The sequence below is a fragment of the Sminthopsis crassicaudata genome, chromosome 6, assembly GCF_048593235.1.
Source record: "Sminthopsis crassicaudata isolate SCR6 chromosome 6, ASM4859323v1, whole genome shotgun sequence".
In the NCBI taxonomy this organism is placed as follows: Eukaryota; Metazoa; Chordata; class Mammalia; order Dasyuromorphia; family Dasyuridae; genus Sminthopsis; species Sminthopsis crassicaudata.
In genome coordinates this window covers 256,662,404-256,682,231 of record NC_133622.1, presented here as the reverse complement: position 1 = coordinate 256,682,231, position 19,828 = coordinate 256,662,404, and the positions used below count along the sequence as shown (strand labels likewise).

Genomic DNA, 19,828 nt, shown 5'->3' with positions numbered 1-19,828 from the left:
CGCTGTTCCAGCGTCGGTGGGGAGGGGCCCGGGCAGGGGGGACAGCGCCTTGTGCGGGGAGCCAGGGGCCGCCCCCCAGCGCGCGGCCGGACCGCCCCTAAGTGTCTTGGGTGTCTCCTAGAAGACCCTGCCGTGCGGGGCCGCCTGACCGAGTGCCTCGAGACGATCCTGAACAAAGCCCAGGAGCCCCCCAAGTCAAAGAAGGTGCAGCACTCCAACGCCAAGAATGCCGTGCTCTTCGAGGCCATCAGCCTCATCATTCATCACGACAGGTGCGCCAGCGGCGGCCCTGGGGGAGCTTAGGGGCCAGGGGTGGCTCAGGGGCAGCCCGGGGAAGCTGATGGTCCCTTGGGGGCCCGGGGAGGTCCGGGCTCAGCCAGGCCCCCCCCCACCCCCCAGAAGCCCCACGCCTTGTCAGTGGGAGTGGCCAGAGCAAGCCCAGGAGTCCTACGCAGCCTTTCTTGGGCCGCCAGCGCACCCCTCCTGGGCCCTGGTTCCTAAGTGCGCCCGCGCCACCCTGCCTCCCGCTCTGCGCCCTCCCACAAATGACCTCGTTCCTTTGGGCACCTTGTAGGGTTTCCTTTCTGGGTCGAAGCGACACCTTGAGGGCCCAGGTCCCATCCGGCAGAATTTGCTTTGGTGGCACAGAGAGCGGGCCCAGAGGGGGCCGAGTGCCGTTGTGCCGACATCCGGGGTGGGGGACCCGCAGGCTCTGTGCCCTCCCCAGTCGCTGGGCTGCAGAGGCCCCTCCCTCGTGCTGGGGCCCCCAGGACCCCCCTCATTTCGGCTCTTTCTCTCCTCCTGGCAGCGAACCCAACTTGCTGGTCCGCGCCTGTAACCAGCTGGGCCAGTTCTTGCAGCACAGGGAGACCAACCTGCGGTACCTGGCCCTGGAGAGCATGTGCACCCTGGCCAGCTCCGAGTTCTCCCACGAGGCCGTGAAGACCCACATAGAGACGGTCATCAACGCCCTGAAGGTGGGTGCCGTGGCCCGTCCCGCGCTCCCCGGCCCCCGGCCCCCGCGCTGAGAGCGCTCAGGCCCCTCCTTCTGTGCCCTAGACGGAGAGGGACGTGAGCGTGCGGCAGAGAGCGGTGGACCTCCTCTACGCCATGTGTGACCGCAGCAACGCCCAGCAGATCGTCGCCGAGATGCTCAACTACCTGGAGACGGCCGACTACTCCATCCGGGAAGAGATCGTGAGTCCTCCTGTCTGCGGGGGGAGGGGGGGCCGGGCCGCCTCGCGGTCGGGTCAGAGCGAGCCGGGCTCTTCCCTTCGAAGGTCCTCAAGGTGGCCATCTTGGCTGAGAAGTACGCGGTGGACTACACCTGGTACGTGGACACCATCTTGAACCTGATTCGAATCGCCGGGGACTACGTCAGCGAGGAGGTCTGGTACCGCGTGATTCAGATCGTGATCAACCGGGACGACGTGCAGGGCTACGCGGCCAAGACTGTGTTTGAGGTGGGTCCGGGGACCCTCTGGGGTGATGTCGGGCCGCTGGGCGTCGGGGCTGCCCCCCGGGCCTTCCAGCTTCGGTCAAAGGTTTCCTTTCTCTGGGCGATAGAAGGTTCCGGAGGCTGCCCTTTGCCCTTTGGCCCACTCACCCTTGGACGAATTGGGAGGAGAGTCCCTCCCCACGTGGGGACAACGTGAAGTTTCCACCCCCAAGTCGGCGAGGGCTCTGGGAGTGAAGGAGGGTGGGGGTGGCCACGGGGGCTGGGAGCAGCCCGAGATGGGGCCCGTGCTGGCCGTCCTTCTGTCTTTCCCTCCGTCTGTCGGCCGGCAGGGCCCTGCTTTCCAGAGCACGGTGGGCGGGGAGAGGGGAGGACGAGGCAGGAAGGCTCGGGGTCGGGCCGCCCCGGCAGGCGGGGGTCCTGACCCGGCCCCGCTCGTCCCCCAGGCTCTTCAGGCACCGGCTTGCCACGAGAATCTGGTCAAAGTCGGCGGCTACATCTTGGGGGAGTTTGGAAACTTGATAGCAGGCGACCCGAGGTCCAGGTGAGAGCCCTCCCCGTGCTCCGCCCGGGCCCCAGCACCCGTGGGGGGCGGGGAGGCTGGGGGCAAGGGGCCTGCTGTGGCCCCCCCCTCACTCTCCCCGCGGGTTCTCTCCCTCCCACCCAGCCCTCTCATCCAGTTCAACCTGCTGCACTCCAAGTTCCACCTGTGCAGCGTCCCCACGCGGGCCCTGCTCCTGTCCACCTACATCAAGTTCGTGAACCTCTTCCCCGAGATCAAGACGACGATCCAGGACGTCCTGCGCAGCGACAGCCAGCTCAAGAACGCCGACGTGGAGCTGCAGCAGAGGGCCGTGGAGTACCTGAGGCTCAGCACCATCGCCAGCACGGACATCCTGGTGGGGCTCTGGGGGGCAGCACTGCGGGGGGGTGGGGGGCAGCACTGCGGGGGGGTGGGGGGCAGCACAGCTGGGGGTGGGGGGCAGCACTGCGGGGGGGTGGGGGGCAGCACTGCGGGGGGGGTGGGGGGCAGCACTGCGGGGGGGTGGGGGGCAGCACTGCGGGGGGGGTGGGGGGCAGCACTGCAGGGGGGTGGGGGGCAGCACAGCTGGGGGTGGGGGGCAGCACTGCGGGGGGGGTGGGGGGCAGCACAGCTGGGGGTGGGGGGCAGCACTGCGGGGGGGTGGGGGGCAGCACAGCTGGGGGTGGGGCCCCCCCCCTCACGCTGGAACAAGGCGGCTGAAGAGTCCGCCCTCGCCCGTCTCTCCAAGGCCACGGTGCTGGAGGAGATGCCTCCGTTCCCGGAGCGGGAGTCGTCCATCCTGGCCAAGCTGAAGAAGAAGAAGGGGCCCAGCACCGTCACGGACCTGGAGGAAACCAAGAAGGAGCGGAGCGCGGACATGAACGGGGGCACCGAGCCAGCACCGGTCAACGCCAGCGCTGTGGTACGTGCCTCCGCCTTCCCCCCGCCCCCTTGAAGTGCCCGCTGCCTGTTGGGACAGTGACTTCCTCGGAGCTGGGTGACCGCGCTCAGCCTTTCCGGGGCGGCCGCAGGCTTTTGGCCGGTGTCCGCGGTTCCCCCAAGCGCGAGGTTTTGGACGAAGGCCTCCGTATTTCGGGGCGCCCCTCGGTCGGTGCCTCCCGGGCCCTTCACACGTCCGGTCCCTTTCTCGACTCGGAGCGTCTTTCGGTGAGCCGTCCTCTCCCACAGACAGATGGGCCTGGGGGTCCGCGGGGTCAGCCCCGTGCTCACACTACTAAGGCCTCAGGGCCCAGGCCGGGGAGGCCGAGTCAGACCTGAGCTCCAGGCTGTCCTTTCGCACACCAGTCTCTGGAGGAAACGGGTCCGAGACTGGCAAAGGCCTCGGGGTCTGTGTGGGGTTCTTGGAGGGGGCGAGAGGGGGCACTTGGGGGGCTGCTTCCCCATCTCTGAAGCTCATGAGCCCTGAGCCGGCTGGAACTGCCCCTGAGGGGCCGGGCCCCGGCATTGTTGGCACGGGTTGGAATGCAGCCAGTCCTTGGTGGGTTTGTGCCCCGAGAGCCCCACGGGGCGCCCTTGGCTGGCACTCATCCCCTCGGGGCAGGGGGGACGTGGCCTGGGGGGCCCCGAGTCCTGCCCCCGGGCATCCCGGCACGCCGTGACTCCCCATGTCTGCGCCCTCTGAAGGTGTCTCCTGCTGCCCTGTCTCAGGACGTGTGGCCCGAGCCGGCTCCCGTGTCCAGACCTCGCCCCTCCGCTCTCCTGGTCTCTCTGCCTCCTCCCCTCGGGGGTCTGTCCCGCCCTCAGCCAGGAGCACCTCTGCTGAGCCCTGGAGAATCCCTTCTGGAGGTTTCCTGGGTCTTGGCTCGGGGGCTGGGGCGTGCCCGAGGCAGCTTCTGGCCATCACTAACGGCTGGTCTGGGTGTGGGCTGCATGGCGGGGGCCCTTGCCCGGCCCTGGACGTGGTTGGCTCTTCGTGGAGGGGGCTCCGCCCCAGGGTGCACTTCTTCAGCTGGACGGCCACAAGTGTAGGGGGCGCTCGGGGCCTGCGACTGGGGGGGGCTGCCATCAAGGGAGCAGAAGCTTTGCACCGGGAGCCCAACGCCCCGTTTCTGTCCTGGGCTTTCGCTACTCGGAGAGGACGGTTCTGCTGCTGGTTGTGCCCCCTTGTGGCCAGCAGCGATGTGCCGAGTGTGGGAGCAGCCACGTCATTGCCCTTTGCGAGCCGGGACTCTGGTCACGGTTTTGAGGCAGAGAGGATTCTAGCAGTCGTGTCTGGAAGAGAGTTGGGGCCTTGAAAGACCTCTCCTCAGACTCCCCTTGGAGCGTTATTGCAGACCCCAGGAGTGACTCCGGCAAACTCGAGACTGGGGGAGCAGCGGCCAAAGTCAGGAAACAGGCGGGAAAATGAGCAAATAGCAACGAGAAGACGCGATTCTGAAAAGGTACAGGGTGAAAACGGCTGCCTGGGACGAAAATGCCCATTGGACCCAAGCCCAGCAAGAACCCCTGGAAAAGTTAAAGAAAGGTCTGAATTAGTAACGGAAAAGTGAGCTATACAAGGAAATTATTAAAAGAGAATCGCCAGCTTGGTCAGAGACACAAACAGTGCTGAAGAAAATTCACCGAGGTAAAGAACTCTTTTAAAAAAGGCGAATTGGCTAGATGGAAGAGGAAGTCCAAAAGCCCTGGAGAAAGTAAGTCCTTGGAAGTTAGAGTCGGGCAAGCGAATGATTCCCCGAGGCACCAAGAAGCGATGAAACAATTAGGAGAAGGAAAAAGTAGAAGAAAATGGGGAATATTTTATAGGAAAAATAAATGACCCAGAAAATAGACTGAGGAGAGAGGACTTAAGAATTTTTGGACGCCCTGAGAGCCATGATAAAAAAAGAGAGACAGAGAGAGACAGAGACAGAGAGAGAGAGAGAGAGAGAGCCTAGACATCATGGTCCTGCCCCCACACGAGTCAAGAAATTATATGGGAAAATGACCGGGTCTGCTCATCGCACATTGCTTTTTGAGCTACGTTGCTCGTCGAGCTCGGCTCCTTCTCTGAGGACTGCAAGCCACTCCCATGCTGCCCAGTCAGTCCCAGAGCTCTTGAGTGTCCTCGTGTTGCTGACCATCATCTGCACTCTGGGAGTTAGCCGTGAAATAGTCTTTTAGGCAAACATACCTTTCCCAGGGGGGAGGGGGAGGTGGAGGGCTGAGAGGAAGAGCAGATTAAGGGAGGGAGCAGTTAAAAGCAAAAGAGACTTCGGAGGAGGGGCGGGATAGAAGAGAAGGATGCACAGAGCAGGAAAGAGGCAAGTTCGCAGTTAGGGATCGGGACAGAGCCGAGCGGGACGAGCTCGGCCATGAAGCAGCAGCAGAGCGGATTAGGAACCAGGATCCGGCAGTCGCCTAGTTACGGGAGGCGCACGGGAGGCGGAGACCACCGAGTTAAAATAGAGGCTGCAACTGAGGTGAAAAGGGCAGCGGTCGCCATCTCGACAAGGCGAGAGCAAAAACGGGCCCGATTCAGAGGTAACGCGGGCCCGCTTCGAAGGCAGCATTAGTCTGAGAGAGACCTCGCTGAGGATAGAAGGAAGGCGACTTTCTGAAGATAAGAGCCCTCCCTCAGTTGTGAAATGGTCACAGGACGGAAAAGGGCAGTTTTCCCAAGAGGAAATCCGAGCTCTGGTCACGTAAAAAGTGCTCTGGGTCCCTTAGATTAGAGAAAGGCAAATTAAAACAGCCCGAGCTTCCAGCTGCTCAAAAAGGACAAATGCTGGAGGGGACCAGGAAAACCGGGTCGCTGATGCACCAGTGATGGGGAGCTAGACCCAGAGGGCTTTGCAGCTGCGCCTGCCCTTTGATCCAGCAGTTCCAGAGAGATTAAGGACGCACACGTGCAGGAAGGGGAGAGCAGCTCTTCGAGGTGGCAGAGACCTGGAAGCTGGGGGGCTGCTCATGTTGGGGATCTCTCCATGGGAACTGATGCTGGGTGGATTTCCGAAAAGCCCGGAGAGCTTGACGTGAGCTGGCGCGGGACCAGGGCGGGTTGGCTAAGGGCAAAAATGGCACCCGCATCCCGAGGAAGAAGAGTGGAGACGGCTGCGGACCGAAGCAGCCGCTGCCCCTTTTGGGCTTCGACCTTGTGGTTCTCCCTTTTGTCTACTCTCATGTGACAACCGTGGAAATAGATGTGATTGTACAGAGACGGTCTATGGAGTCCGTAGCGGATTTTTGTTAAGGATTTTTCATTGTTTTTACTTCTCAAAAGCCTTTTCTTTTCTTTCTTTTTTTTTTTTTTGCCACTTGTTCTTCAAGAGCACATGCCCAGGGGGCTTTTCTGTGCAAGCCTCGGGTGGGGGCCGCGCTCTCTCCAGGGGCACTTGCTCGCCCTGCCCCTCACCCGGTTCTCCGAGTGCCCATTTCCCTTTGCCGCCCCAGGCGTGGGGAGAGCCTGAGCGCGGGGCCCTGACCCACTCCGTCCTCGTGGCACCGCTTGGCTGGGCTGTTAACACGTGTGTCCGTGGCAGGGGAGGCTTGCCTCGTGGGCGCTGGCCACTGAGGAGCACCTGGCGGCTTTGGGCGAGCCCACGGGGGAGGGCTTGGCGGGCGGCTGCATGGGAGGGAGGCTCCCGTTCCGTGACCGCACTGTTTCCTCTTGCAGTCCACTCCTTCTCCGTCCGCAGACCTCCTGGGTCTGGGCACCGGCCCCCCGCCCAATGCAGCTCCCGCTCCGGCCTCCAGTGGCAGTCTGCTGGTGGACGTGTTCTCTGAGCCTGCCTCTGCGGTGACCCAGCTCGCTCCTGGCTCACAGGAAAACTTTGCAAGGTAGTTGGCATGTTGGGGGCTCCTGAATGGACCCCGAAGGATGCCTGCTTTCCGGCCGGCCTCCTCGTCCGGGCACCGGCTGCAGTCCCCGTGTTCCCCCCCCCTCGTGCCAGCGCTGTGCCCAGGTTTTTACCAGCCCTTGTTCCTGCGCGTGGGCTGCGGCCTGGGCACTCGTGGCTGAGTGACCCTCCCGGCCCTCTCTCACTGGGGGGTAGGCCCTCCTCATGACCCGAGGCTCGGGTGCTGCCCGGAGGCCCGGCTCCCCCTTCATTCTCTCCCCCTCATCTGCTTAACTGCTTGTCCCTTGCTTCTGGTCCGGTCTGGGTCTCGCTTCCCTGCCGGGCCTCCGCTCCCACCCTTTCTGCTTTGTGGTCTGACCAGGGTCCCCGCAGCTCCCCGGGCCCATCTTCGGGGCCCCTCTCTGCCTCCCGGGAGCATCCCCCTGGCCTCTGACCCCCTCCGTGCAGCCTTGGAGCCCCTAGCAAAAGGGGGAGGGGGGCTTTCTCTGGCCCGACTTCAACTGAATTCACGCCCATGGATGAATGGCGCCGCCCTCGGCCCCCCCACCGGCCCCTCCCGGCTCGGCTCTGCTCTGTCTACACTAACCCTGACTCTGGTCTCTGCTGCTTCCTTCTCTATCTCCTCTCCACGCCGCTTCTCTTAGCCCCGACCTGGCTTCATCTGAGCTGGTTTCTGAGGAGCCCGCTGAGGCGGCGCGGGGTGCCGATGAGCTGACGCACAAGTAAGCCACCCTCCCCTCTCGGGGCCGGGCACTGCCGGGGGCAGAGGGCCCCCTGCGGCTGCGGCTGCTGTGCTCCTGCTCTTCCTCTTCTTCCTCCTCCCCTTTTCCTCTTCTCTTCCTCCTCCTCCCCTTCCTCTTCTCTTCTCTTCCTCCTCCTCCCCTTCCTCTTCTCTTCCTTCTCTTCCTCCCTCCTCTTTGTCTTCTTCCCCTTTTCCTCTTCCTCCCTTCCTCTTCCTCTCCCCCCAGGACTCGGCCTCTGAGAGGCCAGCTTGTTCCTGTGGCTCCCGGGGGGCAGAATTTTGTTCCCAGATTTGCACTCGTCCTCCAGGAGGCCCTTGACCTTGTGTTCCCTCCAGCTCCTCAGAGAGCCGGAGGGCTCGGACGCCTCCATACCATGAGGGTGTCCCCACCTCATTTATCCCCAGCCTCAATGGCTCTTAGGTCAGGGAGGGTGGAGACCTGGGCAGTGGGCGCGGCTGGCGTCCGGGGGAACGCCCATGAGGTTGGCGATCCGGTCCCCCCGGTTCTGAAAATGGCCGCTTCCCGCCTGGCCCGGTCCCTGAGCCCCCGCCCGTCCCTCTCTCTCCCCAGGTTTGTCTGTAAGAACAACGGGGTGCTGTTCGAGAACCAGCTGCTGCAGATCGGACTGAAGTCGGAGTTCCGCCAGAACTTGGGTGAGCTGCAGGCGGGCTCCCGCTTCCCGGGCTCGGGGTGTCCGCCCCCCTCCCCCCTCCTGACGTGGGGCCGGATGCGGGGGTGCAAAACTGGGTCTTCTCTTCTCTCCTAGGCCGCATGTTTATATTTTACGGTAACAAGACTTCCACGCAGTTCTTAACCTTCACCCCGACGCTGATCTGCTCCGACGAGCTGCAGTCCAATATCCTTTCCTCCCGCTTCCGCGGGCCCCGTCGCTCAACGTGGGGTCCCAGGCTGTTCTGGGGAAGGCCTGAGGCCCACGTGCCCACGGGTCTCTCGTGAGCCCCCTGTGCTGTGGGGTTGGCAGACTGCGGCACCTGGTGGTTGGCAAGGGCCCGGTGGGCTCCCCTTCTGCTCTCGGGCCCCTGCTCAGTCATCTCATTGTCCCAGCTTTTAGGGGACGGACACGCCTGGGCCCCATGCCCAGCACGCTCTGGGGCCCGGCCCAGACCCACTTGGTTGGGCTCCTTTAGGTCTCTTCCTTTTGATTCTCTCCTGCCATGATTCGTCGTGTTGCCCAGTGGGATTTAGCCCTGCTTGGGGCCTCCGGGTCGGCGCCCTCACGGGAAGGGGGCGACAGCCTTCCTGTGTCAAGCTTAGGGGGTGTCTCTGGGGCTCTCTGTTAAAGAGCCGGTTCCCCGGGGCGAGGGGCACACAGGAAGCGGGGAGCCTGAGCAGAGCTGCAGGCCGGGCTCCCTGTCCGGCGTTTAAGGCCTCTGCGCGCTGCACCCGGGTCAGCATCTCTAACATGGTGTGAAGCAGCCACTGGAGCCTTTTGTGGTTTTCCTGGGAATCCTCTAGGCAATCTTTAAGGGCCATGGGCAAGGGCTGGGCCCTAGCTTAGTTGGCAGGTGAAAGCTGCCAGAGCAGGGGGGGCATCTGGGCCCACGCCGAGCCGCCCGAGGCTTTCTCAGGGCTCTTACCTGGAGGGTCTGTCCTTAAGCACCTACTGTGTGCCAGGCACTTTGTGAGGTGCTGGGAATACCAAAGGAGGCAAAAGCTGGTCCCTGCTCCCCTGGAGCTCTCCGTCTAATGAGGGAGACAAGAGCAGCAAAATGGGAGCCTCCCTCACTGCGGTCCTCCCCAGCCCACGGGCCCTTTGGGGACCACTTCTGGGGGACAGCACGCTGTGGTGCTTTAGAGTGATGAGGACCCAGCCTCAGTTTACCCTCCTCATCATTCTTGCTGCTTAGGGAATCTGGGTGGATCTCCTCATCTCTTTTTGGCCTTTGGAGTCTCTTCAGGGGGTTCTCCCAGACCTGCCTTCCCCTAATGCCAGGGCCCCCGGGCCTCCCAAGGGCTGGGGCCCCACTTCTGGGCCCACGCTGTGGTGCTGGGGGCGGGGCCTTCGACTCCTGCCTTTGCTCACGTGCTGGGCTCCTTAACCCGCTGGCACATCTGAACCTGCAGACCAAGCCGGTGGACCCGACCGTGGACGGGGGTGCCCAGGTGCAGCAGGTGGTGAACATCGAGTGCATCTCCGATTTCACCGAGGCGCCCGTCCTCAACATTCAGTTTAGGTGAGTGTGGAGGCGGGACTCTGGCGCCGGCCCCCGGGGGCAGGGGGTCTCGTGCCCCGCCACGCTATCGGCCTTGGTGCCCTCTGCCTCGGTGCCATGCTTCACCACGCCCCGCTTTGCCTGGGGCCTTTTGTGAGCCGCCCTTCTGAGGCTGGTTCTCAGAGGGTACACTGGCAGTTGGGAAATAGCCATGGCAGGGACTCCCCCAGCTCTGAGAGCCTTTCTGCCAAGAAAGATGCCAACTGGGGCCTTGCTGGAGACAAGTTTAGAGGGAGACGGCAGCGGCCGGCCCTGCCAGTCTGGGGCCCTCGTTGGGAGGGCGGTGCCGAAATGGGCCCCTCACGCCTGAAATCGGTGCAGAAACACCTGGCTGTCCGAACATCGCCAAGAGCGCCCCCTCCTACTTCCTCAGAGTCGGGGTCTGCGGGCTCCCCTAGCTTGGAGGGGCCGACCGCTTCCTCCCTGGGCCTTTGGGTTTGGGTCGGCCGCGAGCCGAGCCTGCTTGCCTGAGCGAGTCCTGGGAGTGAGGTCTCGGCGCTGCCCCCCCCCCCCCCCCCCCCCCCCCCCGCCGTGTGCCCCGGGCGCTTTCTAAGCCCAAAGTGGGCCTGGGTCAGTGGCGCCAGAGGCGCGGGTGTTTTCCCTGAACCACCTTCTGTCTCATGTGTCCGGTGCGCAGGTACGGGGGAACCTTCCAGAACGTCTCGGTCAAGCTGCCCATCACGCTCAACAAGTTCTTCCAGCCCACGGAGATGGCTTCCCAGGATTTCTTCCAGCGCTGGAAGCAGCTGAGCAAGTGAGGCCTTTGTGACGAGCTGGGGCCGGGGGGTGGCGCCCGGGGGTCGCGGCTTTTTCTGACTCCCGGCTCCCTCAGTCCCCAACAGGAGGTACAGAACATCTTTAAGGCCAAGCACCCCATGGACCCGGAGATCACCAAGGCCAAGGTAAGGCGGGCGTCGGCGGCCCAGGGAAGGGCCCCGAATTGGGCCGGAACTTGGGCCCCCGGAGCGGAGAGGCTCTCTGTCCTGTTTGGTGATTCCGTCTCGGATCTCTTTGGAATCCCCAAATAGACCGAGGGCCGTAGGGGGCCCCGGGTCTGCTCGGCTGGGAGCGGAGGGACCGGAAGGAGGCTCTCCGGGGCCCTCGTGGTCTGAGCCGTTGGACAGACTTCCGGAGGCTGCCTCTCCTGGGGGGGCGCCGAAAGCCTCGGGCTTGCGACTCCAAGGCAGGCCCTGCCGCGCCGCTCCTTCACCTGCCCTTTTTCTCGGGCAGATTATCGGCTTCGGTTCTGCTCTCTTGGAAGAGGTGGACCCCAACCCGGCCAATTTTGTGGGGGCCGGCATCATCCACACCAGGACGGCCCAGATCGGGTGCTTGCTGCGCCTGGAACCCAACCTGCAGGCCCAGGTGAGGAGAGTCTAGTGCGGGGGGGGCCCAGCTCAGGGCAGTTCCCACCCCCCCAGACCGACACGGCTGTCTCGTTGCAGATGTACCGGCTGACTCTTCGGACGAGTAAAGAGACCGTCTCCCAGCGATTATGTGAGCTGCTCTCAGAGCAGTTTTAACCAACGGGAATGCGGAATCAGTGCGATTTTGGCGTGTATTCCTCCTCATTGTCTCCATTATCCCCCGCAAATAAATATACCTTGTACCCCAGTGTCTGAATATTGCCGTGTGCCTGAGGACTCCCCCCAACCTGTGGTCCGTCTGTCAGATAGCGGCGTCAGAAGGGACTCTCGTGTTGGTTTCAGCTGCCGGCCCCCCGCTGGATCACTCGCTGGGAACAAAGCGTCCGCTTTCGCGGGAATCGAGACAATTCTTCGCTGACGTCTGCCGGGAGAGGAGGAGGAGGAGGAGGAGGAGACGAGTGGGTGTGAATGAGAATGTCTGTCAGCCATGGGGCTGACTGGGCAGCGGGGACCAGGGTCTGAAAGCAGGGGGGGTGGCACCCGGGGGCTGCCCTCTGGGCTGGCAGACCTCTGGCTCGGGGTGTTCTTGGCCCACTAGCTTTCACGCGATGTGTGTGGCCATGAGCTGGGCAAGGACAGAGAAGAGGAGCTGGGGTTCAAGGCTGGCAGGCTCCTACGTTCTGTGCCTCTACAGCTAGGTGAAGGACCCGGCACATGAGCGGATGCCCCCGCTTCACCTCAAAACAAGTCACTCTCCTGGGAACTGTTAAGGGAAACGGAGGCGCTTGGTCAGTGGAGCCTCCCGGCCACCCTTTGGAGAGCCACGGGCCCGGGATGGTGGGATGGAGGACACCGACTGGGGGCTTACTGAGGGCTGGCTCCTGCGGCTTGGCAGGTCGGCCTTTGCCCCGGGGGCCCTTCCCTGCCCTGGCCCAGATCCCGGGCAGACCCCCGGCTCCTCAAGCACACACTGCTCCAGTTCCTGCTGTTGGGGCCTGACTGGGCCGGGGCCTAGCGAACCCCAGCCTGATCCTGCTTCCTTCCTGCGCCCCCACCCTCTGGCCACGAGCGTCCATGCTGTGCAGTGACCTGGCCAGAACCCACCGAATCCTCGTTTGTGTCATCCTGTCGTGACTTGGGCTTGCCAGAGTGATGTATCCTGTCCTTCTCTGTTCCTCGAGCTCATGGAAACAGTGTTATTGTTCAAAACGCAGTATTTAGGCGTCGCCGTGTGAAAGGCACTGAGCACCCCGCAGGTCCCGCCTTGGGCTGGGTGGGCTGGCCACCCTGGGTGACTCCCACCGCGTGGACCCACGAGACGTGGACCCACGAGGTGTGGATGGCAAGTAGCTCGGCTCTCGTGGCCCTGTCCCCACCCCTCCCCCAGTGCCTCCTTTTTCCCTCAGGAGTCTTCATCATGACATTTTGAAAACCCGTGAATTCGTCAGAAAAGTGTGTTATCTTTTAAAAGAGAAATAAATGGCTAGAACAGACCCAGAACGTCTTGGTTGTCCTTGTCACGGGGTTCCTGGGGAGGATTCTCTGCAGACCCTCTGCCTTCCGGGGGGGCTCGTGTGGAGTGGGCTTTGGGGCACCTGCCGCGGGCTCCTCTCAGGGCCAGGGCCGGCGGGGGAGACTGCCCACTCTGTGCCACCCACAGCTTGGGGCTGATGTCGGGCTGGGCTGAGCAAAGCCATGGGGCTCGAGACACCCCGTGAACCCGGGAGGGATGCGGGCTGGAGCACGGAGTCTTTGTGGAGGAGGCAGAGGCCCGAGCGGACCGCGGGCAGAGGCCGCGTTGTGGTCAGGGTGGGAGGCTGGGCAGCTAGACGCGCTGGAGGAGCCTGGGCGACACTTGGCAGCTGCTTCCCTTTCGTTGGGCTTGGGGCACAGGAAGGCGCCAAGGTCGCAGCCCCTCGTGGGTCCATCGGCCAAAGCTGGGAGTCCTGGCGGGGAGGGGTGTCCGAGCCCCGGATCTTAGGCAGCCCCCTCAGAAGGGGGCGGGGATTCACTTAGATGGAGGAAGATGGGCGTGTAAGTGCGGACTGTGCTGGTGTCCCGGCGCCCCGGGCGGAGGCAGGAAGGCTCAGATCCAGCCTAATGGCCGAGCCCGAAAGGGCCTGAGGAGAGCCGGACACGCCGAGAAGCCCGGGCTCTGCCGCTGCTGGGCCCTCATTTGACATGTGGGGAAACTGAGGCAGGGCTGAAGGGGCTTGCCCAGGGGCCCAGCCGCTGAGTGTCTGAGGCGGGACTGGAGCAGAGGCTGAGCCTGCACCACCGGCAGCCTCTAGGACCTGGCCGGCTCTGAGCAGGAGGCCCCAGGCCAGAGAGACCCTGAGCGGGCGACTTGGTGTGTAAAGTGGAGCTCCCCATCCCCCACCCCTCCCGCAGGCGGCACAGCCGGGCTCTGAGTGCGAGGCTGTCCCGTTTCTTTTCCATGCTGATCATGTTGCTGCCTGAAGAATTGGGGGCCCCCAGCTGGCCCCCCAGCCCCCCCTGGGCGGGAAATCAAGCCACAGCCTCCAGCCACAGTGGACTTGAGTTATTCCAAAGTACTTGATTAGTCTAGCAAAAATTTTTTATTTTAAAAATTTACATCTAGCCCTTACAATACGGAAATCAGGGGCACCGTTCTGCGGGGGGAGGGGCCGTGCTGCACCAGACCCTTTCCTCCAGGGTCCAGGTGCCAGCATCCCCCCCACCCCCGCCTCAGGGCCTGGCCTCCCCCAGCCTCATTCCGGAGGATTAGGAGACCAGAAATGCCGAGGTCCCCCTTCCCTTCAGCCAGTTCGGGGAAATTGTCCAAGGAGAGCGTCCGAATGACCCCATGCGGGCAGCTGCGGGGGGAGGGCCAGAGCCCCAGCGCAGGGTGGGCGCACTTGCCGTGCTGCTGATTTGGGGCATAAGAGCCTGCGGTTCCTAGTGGACCCCGGGGCAGCGCAGACATCGCCCTCAGGGTGTGCAGCGCTGGGAATTGCACACACAGCTGCTGAACACCTGCACTTGGACCACGAGCCGCCTTCCCGGCGTCCCTGGCTCTGGACAGTGGAGCGAGAGGTCTCTGGTGTAGGTGGCGAGAGGATGGCAGCAGCCGCAGCCGGTCTCTGTCTTCAAGGTGTCCGGATTGATTCTGGACAGAGCAAGGGGGGCTCAGGGCACCGGGCGGAGCCTTTGCCCCTTGGCACCCTGACGGGGGAGGGCTTGCGAGGGCCGCTCCCCCAGCCTCACAGAGGGCTCCCGGCTCTCTCTCACTGCACCGCCAGCGCTGCCCCGGGCCTAGGCCTCCCCTTGCCCCATTTCTGTTCCACGGCAGGAATTCTTAACCCTGGGGGTGCCCCGAACCCCTCTGACACTGGGGAAGTCAGGATCCTCTTTCACAATAATGCTGTTCACCCTTTGAAGAAAGGCTGAGTTTCAGGGAATCTAAGGAGCCGTGAGATTGAGCCAGGCGAGGACCCCGTTTTGGAAGGGCCAGGGTGGGGCCCTGGGTTCTGCAGGGGGAGGGGAAAGGAGCTCCACAGCCGCCCCTCCACACTGGGAGGGCCCTCAGCAAAGGGACTAACCCCTCCGAGCCGCAGGCACCCAGGAAGGTGGAGCTGGAAACTGGGGGGCTGGAAAAAGGGGAGGCCCGGAGTCTCACCTGGAGGAGGAGGGGCAGAAGCCCTCACAGCGCGTCAGGGTGGCGTTGGCCGAGCAGCCCTGGAAGGTGATCTCCTCAACGTACTCCTTCACGCTGCAGGCCCCGGCTGGAGGGAAGCAGAGGGTTTGAGAGCAGCTGGAGAGAGAAGGGGCCTCGGGGCTGGGGGGTGAGTGTGTGAGTGTGTCAGTGTGTGTGTGTGTGTGTGTGTATGAGTGTGTGTGAGTGTGAGTGTGTGTATTGTGAATGTATGAGTGAATGTGTATGAGTGTCTGTGAGTGTGTGTGTGTGTGTATTGTGAGTGTATGAGTGAATGTGTATGAGTGTCTGTGAGTGTGTGTGTATGAGTGTGTGTGTGTGTGTATTGTGAGTGTGTGTGTGTATGAGTGTACGTGTGGGTGAGTGTGTATGTGTGTGTATGAGTGTGTGAGTGTGTGTATGAGTGTGTGAATGTGAGTGTGTATTGTGAGTGTATGAGTGTGTATGAGTGTGTGTATTGAGAGTGTATGAGTGAATGTGTGTGTATGAGTGAAAGTGGGTGTGTATTGTGAGTGTATGAGTGTGTATGAGTGTATGTATGAGTGTGTGTATTGTGAGTGTGTGTGTGTATGTGTGTGTATTGTGAGTGTATGAGTGAGTGTGTGTGTATGAGTGTGTGTGTGTTGTGTGAGTGTATGAGTGTGTGTATTGTGAGTGTATGAGTGAGTGTGTGTGTATGAGTGTGTGTGTTGTGTGAGTGTATGAGTGTGTGTGTTGTGTGAGTGTATGAGTGTGTGTATTGTGAGTGTATGAGTGAGTGTGTATGAGTGTGTATGAGTGTGTGTATTGTGAGTGTATGAGTGAATGTGTGTGTATGAGTGAAAGTGGGTGTGTATTGTGAGTGTATGAGTGTGTATGAGTATATGTATGAGTGTGTGTATTGTGAGTGTGTGTGTGTGTGTGTATTGTGAGTGTATGAGTGTGTGTGTGTTGTGTGAGTGTATGAGTGTGTGTGTATTGTGAGTGTATGAGTGAGTGTGTATGAGTGTGTGTGTTGTGTGAGTGTATGAGTGTGTATGAGTGTGTGTGTATGAGTGAGTGTGTGTGTATGAGTGTAAGTGTGTGTGTATTGTGAGTATGAGTGTGTATGAGTGTGTATGAGTGTGTGTGTATTGTGAGTGTATGAGTGAGTGTGTATGAGTGTGTGTGTGTATTGTGAGTGTATGAGTGTGTATGAGTGTATGTATGAGTGTGTGTGTATTGTGAGTGCATGAGTGTGTGTATGAGTGTAAGTGTGTGTGTGTGTATTGTGAGTGTGTGTATGAGTGTGTGTGTATTGTGAGTGTATGAGGGAGTGTATTGTGAGTATATGAGTGTGTGTGTAAGTGTGAGAGTGTGTGTGACTGTATGAGTGTAAGTGTGAGTGTGCGTGTATGAGTGTGTGAGTGTGAATGTGTGTGTAACTGTTATGTGTGTGTACCAGTGTGTCCATGTATGAGTGTGTGTAAGTGAATGTGTGTATCTGTGAGGGAGTGAGTGTGAGTGTGGGTGTGTCTGTGTGCCCCCCACCCCCACCCCACAGCAGCTAACAGCTGATAAGGATGCAGAACAGGAGGGTCTAATAGGAAGCAAGGACTTACCTGTGGAGCCTGAGGGCCAGGTGCTGGCTGGGGAGGACACGGAGCCGGAAGACCCCGGGAAGGAGCTGGTCTGAAGCGCAGTGCTCAGAACTGTGGACGGGGCTGGCGAGGCTGAGGTCAGGCTTGTGGTGGACAAAGGGAAGGGCGTGAATCCGATTGTGGTGGGCGCCAGGCTTGGCGTGGGGACCCGAGTGGTGAGCACGGTCGACTGGGACGTGGTAAACCGGGTGGAAGTAGTGGGGAGAGGTGGGGTGCTGAAGGAAGTTCTCGCGGTAGACACAGCCGTGGCGGTTGTGGAATCTGGAGGAGGTGCAAGCGTGCTGGGGTAGGGAGGGGGAGTGGCGGGCGGAGAGGGAGGCCATGAAGCGGAACCTGGCGAGGGGACGGTGGGACTGCTGGACAGGGGAGCGAAGGTGGACACAGGTGTGGTAAGAATGGTGGAAAGCACAGTGGAGGAGGCGGGAAGGCTGTGGTGGGGAGAAGCTGAGGCAGAACCCGTCACAGGGGAGGAGGACAACGGGGTGGGAGGAGAGCCCGTGCCGGGGGAACGGCTGGTTCGAAAGGCAGTAGACGTGGTCACATTAGGGAGCACGGCCGAAGTGCTCTGAGACACAGTGCTGGATGGGGGATGGAGGCTTGGGGAGGGCACAGGAGAAACTAGAGTAGTTCGGAGTGGGGGCTCAAATGTGGAGGCAGGGGAGGAGAAGCTGGCCAGAGAGCTAGTTGGGCTTAAGGAGGCAGGAGAAGATGGTGATGAGAGAAAGGACTGAGAAACATGGGAAGAAGTGGGGGGGTGAGAAGTAAGGCTTTCAGTGCTAAAGGAAGGAAGGGCTGCACTGGAAGAGGTGACATGGGAGTGGGTTCTGGGGCTGGACGATGAAAGAGAAGTGACAGAGCTGAGAGGGGAAGAAAAGGGCTTGGTCCCAGGAAATGGGGTGGCGGTAGGGGAAGAAGGCAGGGGAGAGGAGGGCAGAGGGGGGGAGTGAGTGGAGCCTGTGGCAGGGGGTGGGGTCAGAGTGATGGAAGAGGTGTGCATGGAAGAAAGGATGGTGGAGGAGGGCATTGAGACAGGGACGGAGAAGGATGCTGGGAAAGTTGAGACAATAGTAGTGCTGGAGCGTGCTGGACTGGTACCAGGGTGCACAGTAACCTTAGCTGTGCTGCTGGTAATAGGGGCGATGCTATTTTGAAGAGTGGAGGATGATGAGACAGAAAGACTAGGAGATGAAACATGACTTGTATGTCCAGAGAAACCTGTGCTTGCTGAAGGTGTACTTATGGAGGATGATGGGGAGGGTGTCCCTGTTGGCGTGGATCCCGTGGTACCTTTCACGGTGGCCGTGGTGAGTGTAGTGGAAGAGGTCCGTGTGCTGGATGGGACAGATGAGGAGGTGAGTGTTGTGTGAGGGAGAGAGGTGGGTGTTGGTTCCGAGGAAGGAATGGTTGTGCTGTGCTGTGTGTGTGTGCCTGATTGTGTGGCAGTTGTTGACATGATCCCAGCAGTGCCAGGGCCTGTGGGTTTCATGGTGGTCCCTGTGTGGACGGAACCAGTTTGGGGAACAGTTGTGCGAGTGGTGGTTGTAGTCATGGTGATGGGTCCAGAAATGGGTGCAGTGGTTGTGTGTTGTGGTGCAGTGACTGAGGACGTGTTAGGACCAGTAGATGAGGCTCTGGTTGTGCTCTGCGAGGAGGCTGTGGGTGATAAAGTGGTGGTGGTTCTTTGTGAAGAGTGGGAGGCTGTCCCTGTTGGCGTGGATCCCGTGGTACCTTTCACGGTGGCCGTGGTGAGTGTAGTGGAAGAGGTCCGTGTGCTGGATGGGACAGATGAGGAGGTGAGTGTTGTGTGAGGGAGAGAGGTGGGTGTTGGTTCCGAGGAAGGAATGGTTGTGCTGTGCTGTGTGTGTGTGCCTGATTGTGTGGCAGTTGTTGACATGATCCCAGCAGTGCCAGGGCCTGTGGGTTTCATGGTGGTCCCTGTGTGGACGGAACCAGTTTGGGGAACAGTTGTGCGAGTGGTGGTTGTAGTCATGGTGATGGGTCCAGAAATGGGTGCAGTGGTTGTGTGTTGTGGTGCAGTGACTGAGGACGTGTTAGGACCAGTAGATGAGGCTCTGGTTGTGCTCTGCGAGGAGGCTGTGGGTGATAAAGTGGTGGTGGTTCTTTGTGAAGAGTGGGAGGCTGTCCCTGTTGGCGTGGATCCCGTGGTACCTTTCACGGTGGCCGTGGTGAGTGTAGTGGAAGAGGTCCGTGTGCTGGATGGGACAGATGAGGAGGTGAGTGTTGTGTGAGGGAGAGAGGTGGGTGTTGGTTCCGAGGAAGGAATGGTTGTGCTGTGCTGTGTGTGTGTGCCTGATTGTGTGGCAGTTGTTGACATGATCCCAGCAGTGCCAGGGCCTGTGGGTTTCATGGTGGTCCCTGTGTGGACGGAACCAGTTTGGGGAACAGTTGTGCGAGTGGTGGTTGTAGTCATGGTGATGGGTCCAGAAATGGGTGCAGTGGTTGTGTGTTGTGGTGCAGTGACTGAGGACGTGTTAGGACCAGTAGATGAGGCTCTGGTTGTGCTCTGCGAGGAGGCTGTGGGTGATAAAGTGGTGGTGGTTCTTTGTGACGAGTGGGAGGCTGTCCCTGTTGGCGTGGATCCCGTGGTACCTTTCACGGTGGCCGTGGTGAGTGTAGTGGAAGAGGTCCGTGTGCTGGATGGGACAGATGAGGAGGTGAGTGTTGTGTGAGGGAGAGAGGTGGGTGTTGGTTCCGAGGAAGGAATGGTTGTGCTGTGCTGTGTGTGTGTGCCTGATTGTGTGGCAGTTGTTGACATGATCCCAGCAGTGCCAGGGCCTGTGGGTTTCATGGTGGTCCCTGTGTGGACGGAACCAGTTTGGGGAACAGTTGTGCGAGTGGTGGTTGTAGTCATGGTGATGGGTCCAGAAATGGGTGCAGTGGTTGTGTGTTGTGGTGCAGTGACTGAGGACGTGTTAGGACCAGTAGATGAGGCTCTGGTTGTGCTCTGCGAGGAGGCTGTGGGTGATAAAGTGGTGGTGGTTCTTTGTGAAGAGTGGGAGGCTGTCCCTGTTGGCGTGGATCCCGTGGTACCTTTCACGGTGGCCGTGGTGAGTGTAGTGGAAGAGGTCCGTGTGCTGGATGGGACAGATGAGGAGGTGAGTGTTGTGTGAGGGAGAGAGGTGGGTGTTGGTTCCGAGGAAGGAATGGTTGTGCTGTGCTGTGTGTGTGTGCCTGATTGTGTGGCAGTTGTTGACATGATCCCAGCAGTGCCAGGGCCTGTGGGTTTCATGGTGGTCCCTGTGTGGACGGAACCAGTTTGGGGAACAGTTGTGCGAGTGGTGGTTGTAGTCATGGTGATGGGTCCAGAAATGGGTGCAGTGGTTGTGTGATTTGGTGCAGTGACTGAGGACGTGTTAGGACCAGTAGATGAGGCTCTGGTTGTGCTCTGCG

General features: G+C 61.0%; 2 protein-coding genes across 5 annotated transcripts in view; one reads left to right on the top strand and one right to left on the bottom strand.

Moving 5' to 3' along the window:
• The window catches only part of AP2A2 (adaptor related protein complex 2 subunit alpha 2), a 48,465-nt gene extending 35,850 nt beyond the window's left edge, over positions 1-12,615 (top strand). The window contains exons 8-23 of one of the 4 annotated variants that reach the window (XM_074273575.1): positions 122-272; positions 809-977; positions 1,060-1,197; positions 1,281-1,463; positions 1,903-2,000; positions 2,124-2,355; positions 2,728-2,901; positions 6,595-6,758; positions 7,423-7,500; positions 8,092-8,174; positions 8,288-8,377; positions 9,593-9,716; positions 10,393-10,509; positions 10,588-10,657; positions 10,986-11,120; positions 11,201-12,615. In XM_074273575.1, the coding sequence (XP_074129676.1) occupies positions 122-272; positions 809-977; positions 1,060-1,197; positions 1,281-1,463; positions 1,903-2,000; positions 2,124-2,355; positions 2,728-2,901; positions 6,595-6,758; positions 7,423-7,500; positions 8,092-8,174; positions 8,288-8,377; positions 9,593-9,716; positions 10,393-10,509; positions 10,588-10,657; positions 10,986-11,120; positions 11,201-11,278 (2,084 nt within the window). In that variant the 3' untranslated portion in view covers positions 11,279-12,615. The remainder of the gene's footprint in view (positions 1-121; positions 273-808; positions 978-1,059; positions 1,198-1,280; positions 1,464-1,902; positions 2,001-2,123; positions 2,356-2,727; positions 2,902-6,594; positions 6,759-7,422; positions 7,501-8,091; positions 8,175-8,287; positions 8,378-9,592; positions 9,717-10,392; positions 10,510-10,587; positions 10,658-10,985; positions 11,121-11,200) is intronic. The other 3 variants (XM_074273576.1, XM_074273577.1, XM_074273578.1) reach the window with 3 other exon arrangements.
• A 2,153-nt stretch (positions 12,616-14,768) lies between these two features.
• The window catches only part of MUC6 (mucin 6, oligomeric mucus/gel-forming), a 72,993-nt gene continuing 67,933 nt past the window's right edge, over positions 14,769-19,828 (bottom strand). Inside the window, exon 34 of the mRNA XM_074273574.1 lies at positions 14,769-14,868. Coding sequence (XP_074129675.1) covers positions 14,851-14,868 — 18 coding nt within the window. The 3' untranslated portion in view covers positions 14,769-14,850. The remainder of the gene's footprint in view (positions 14,869-19,828) is intronic.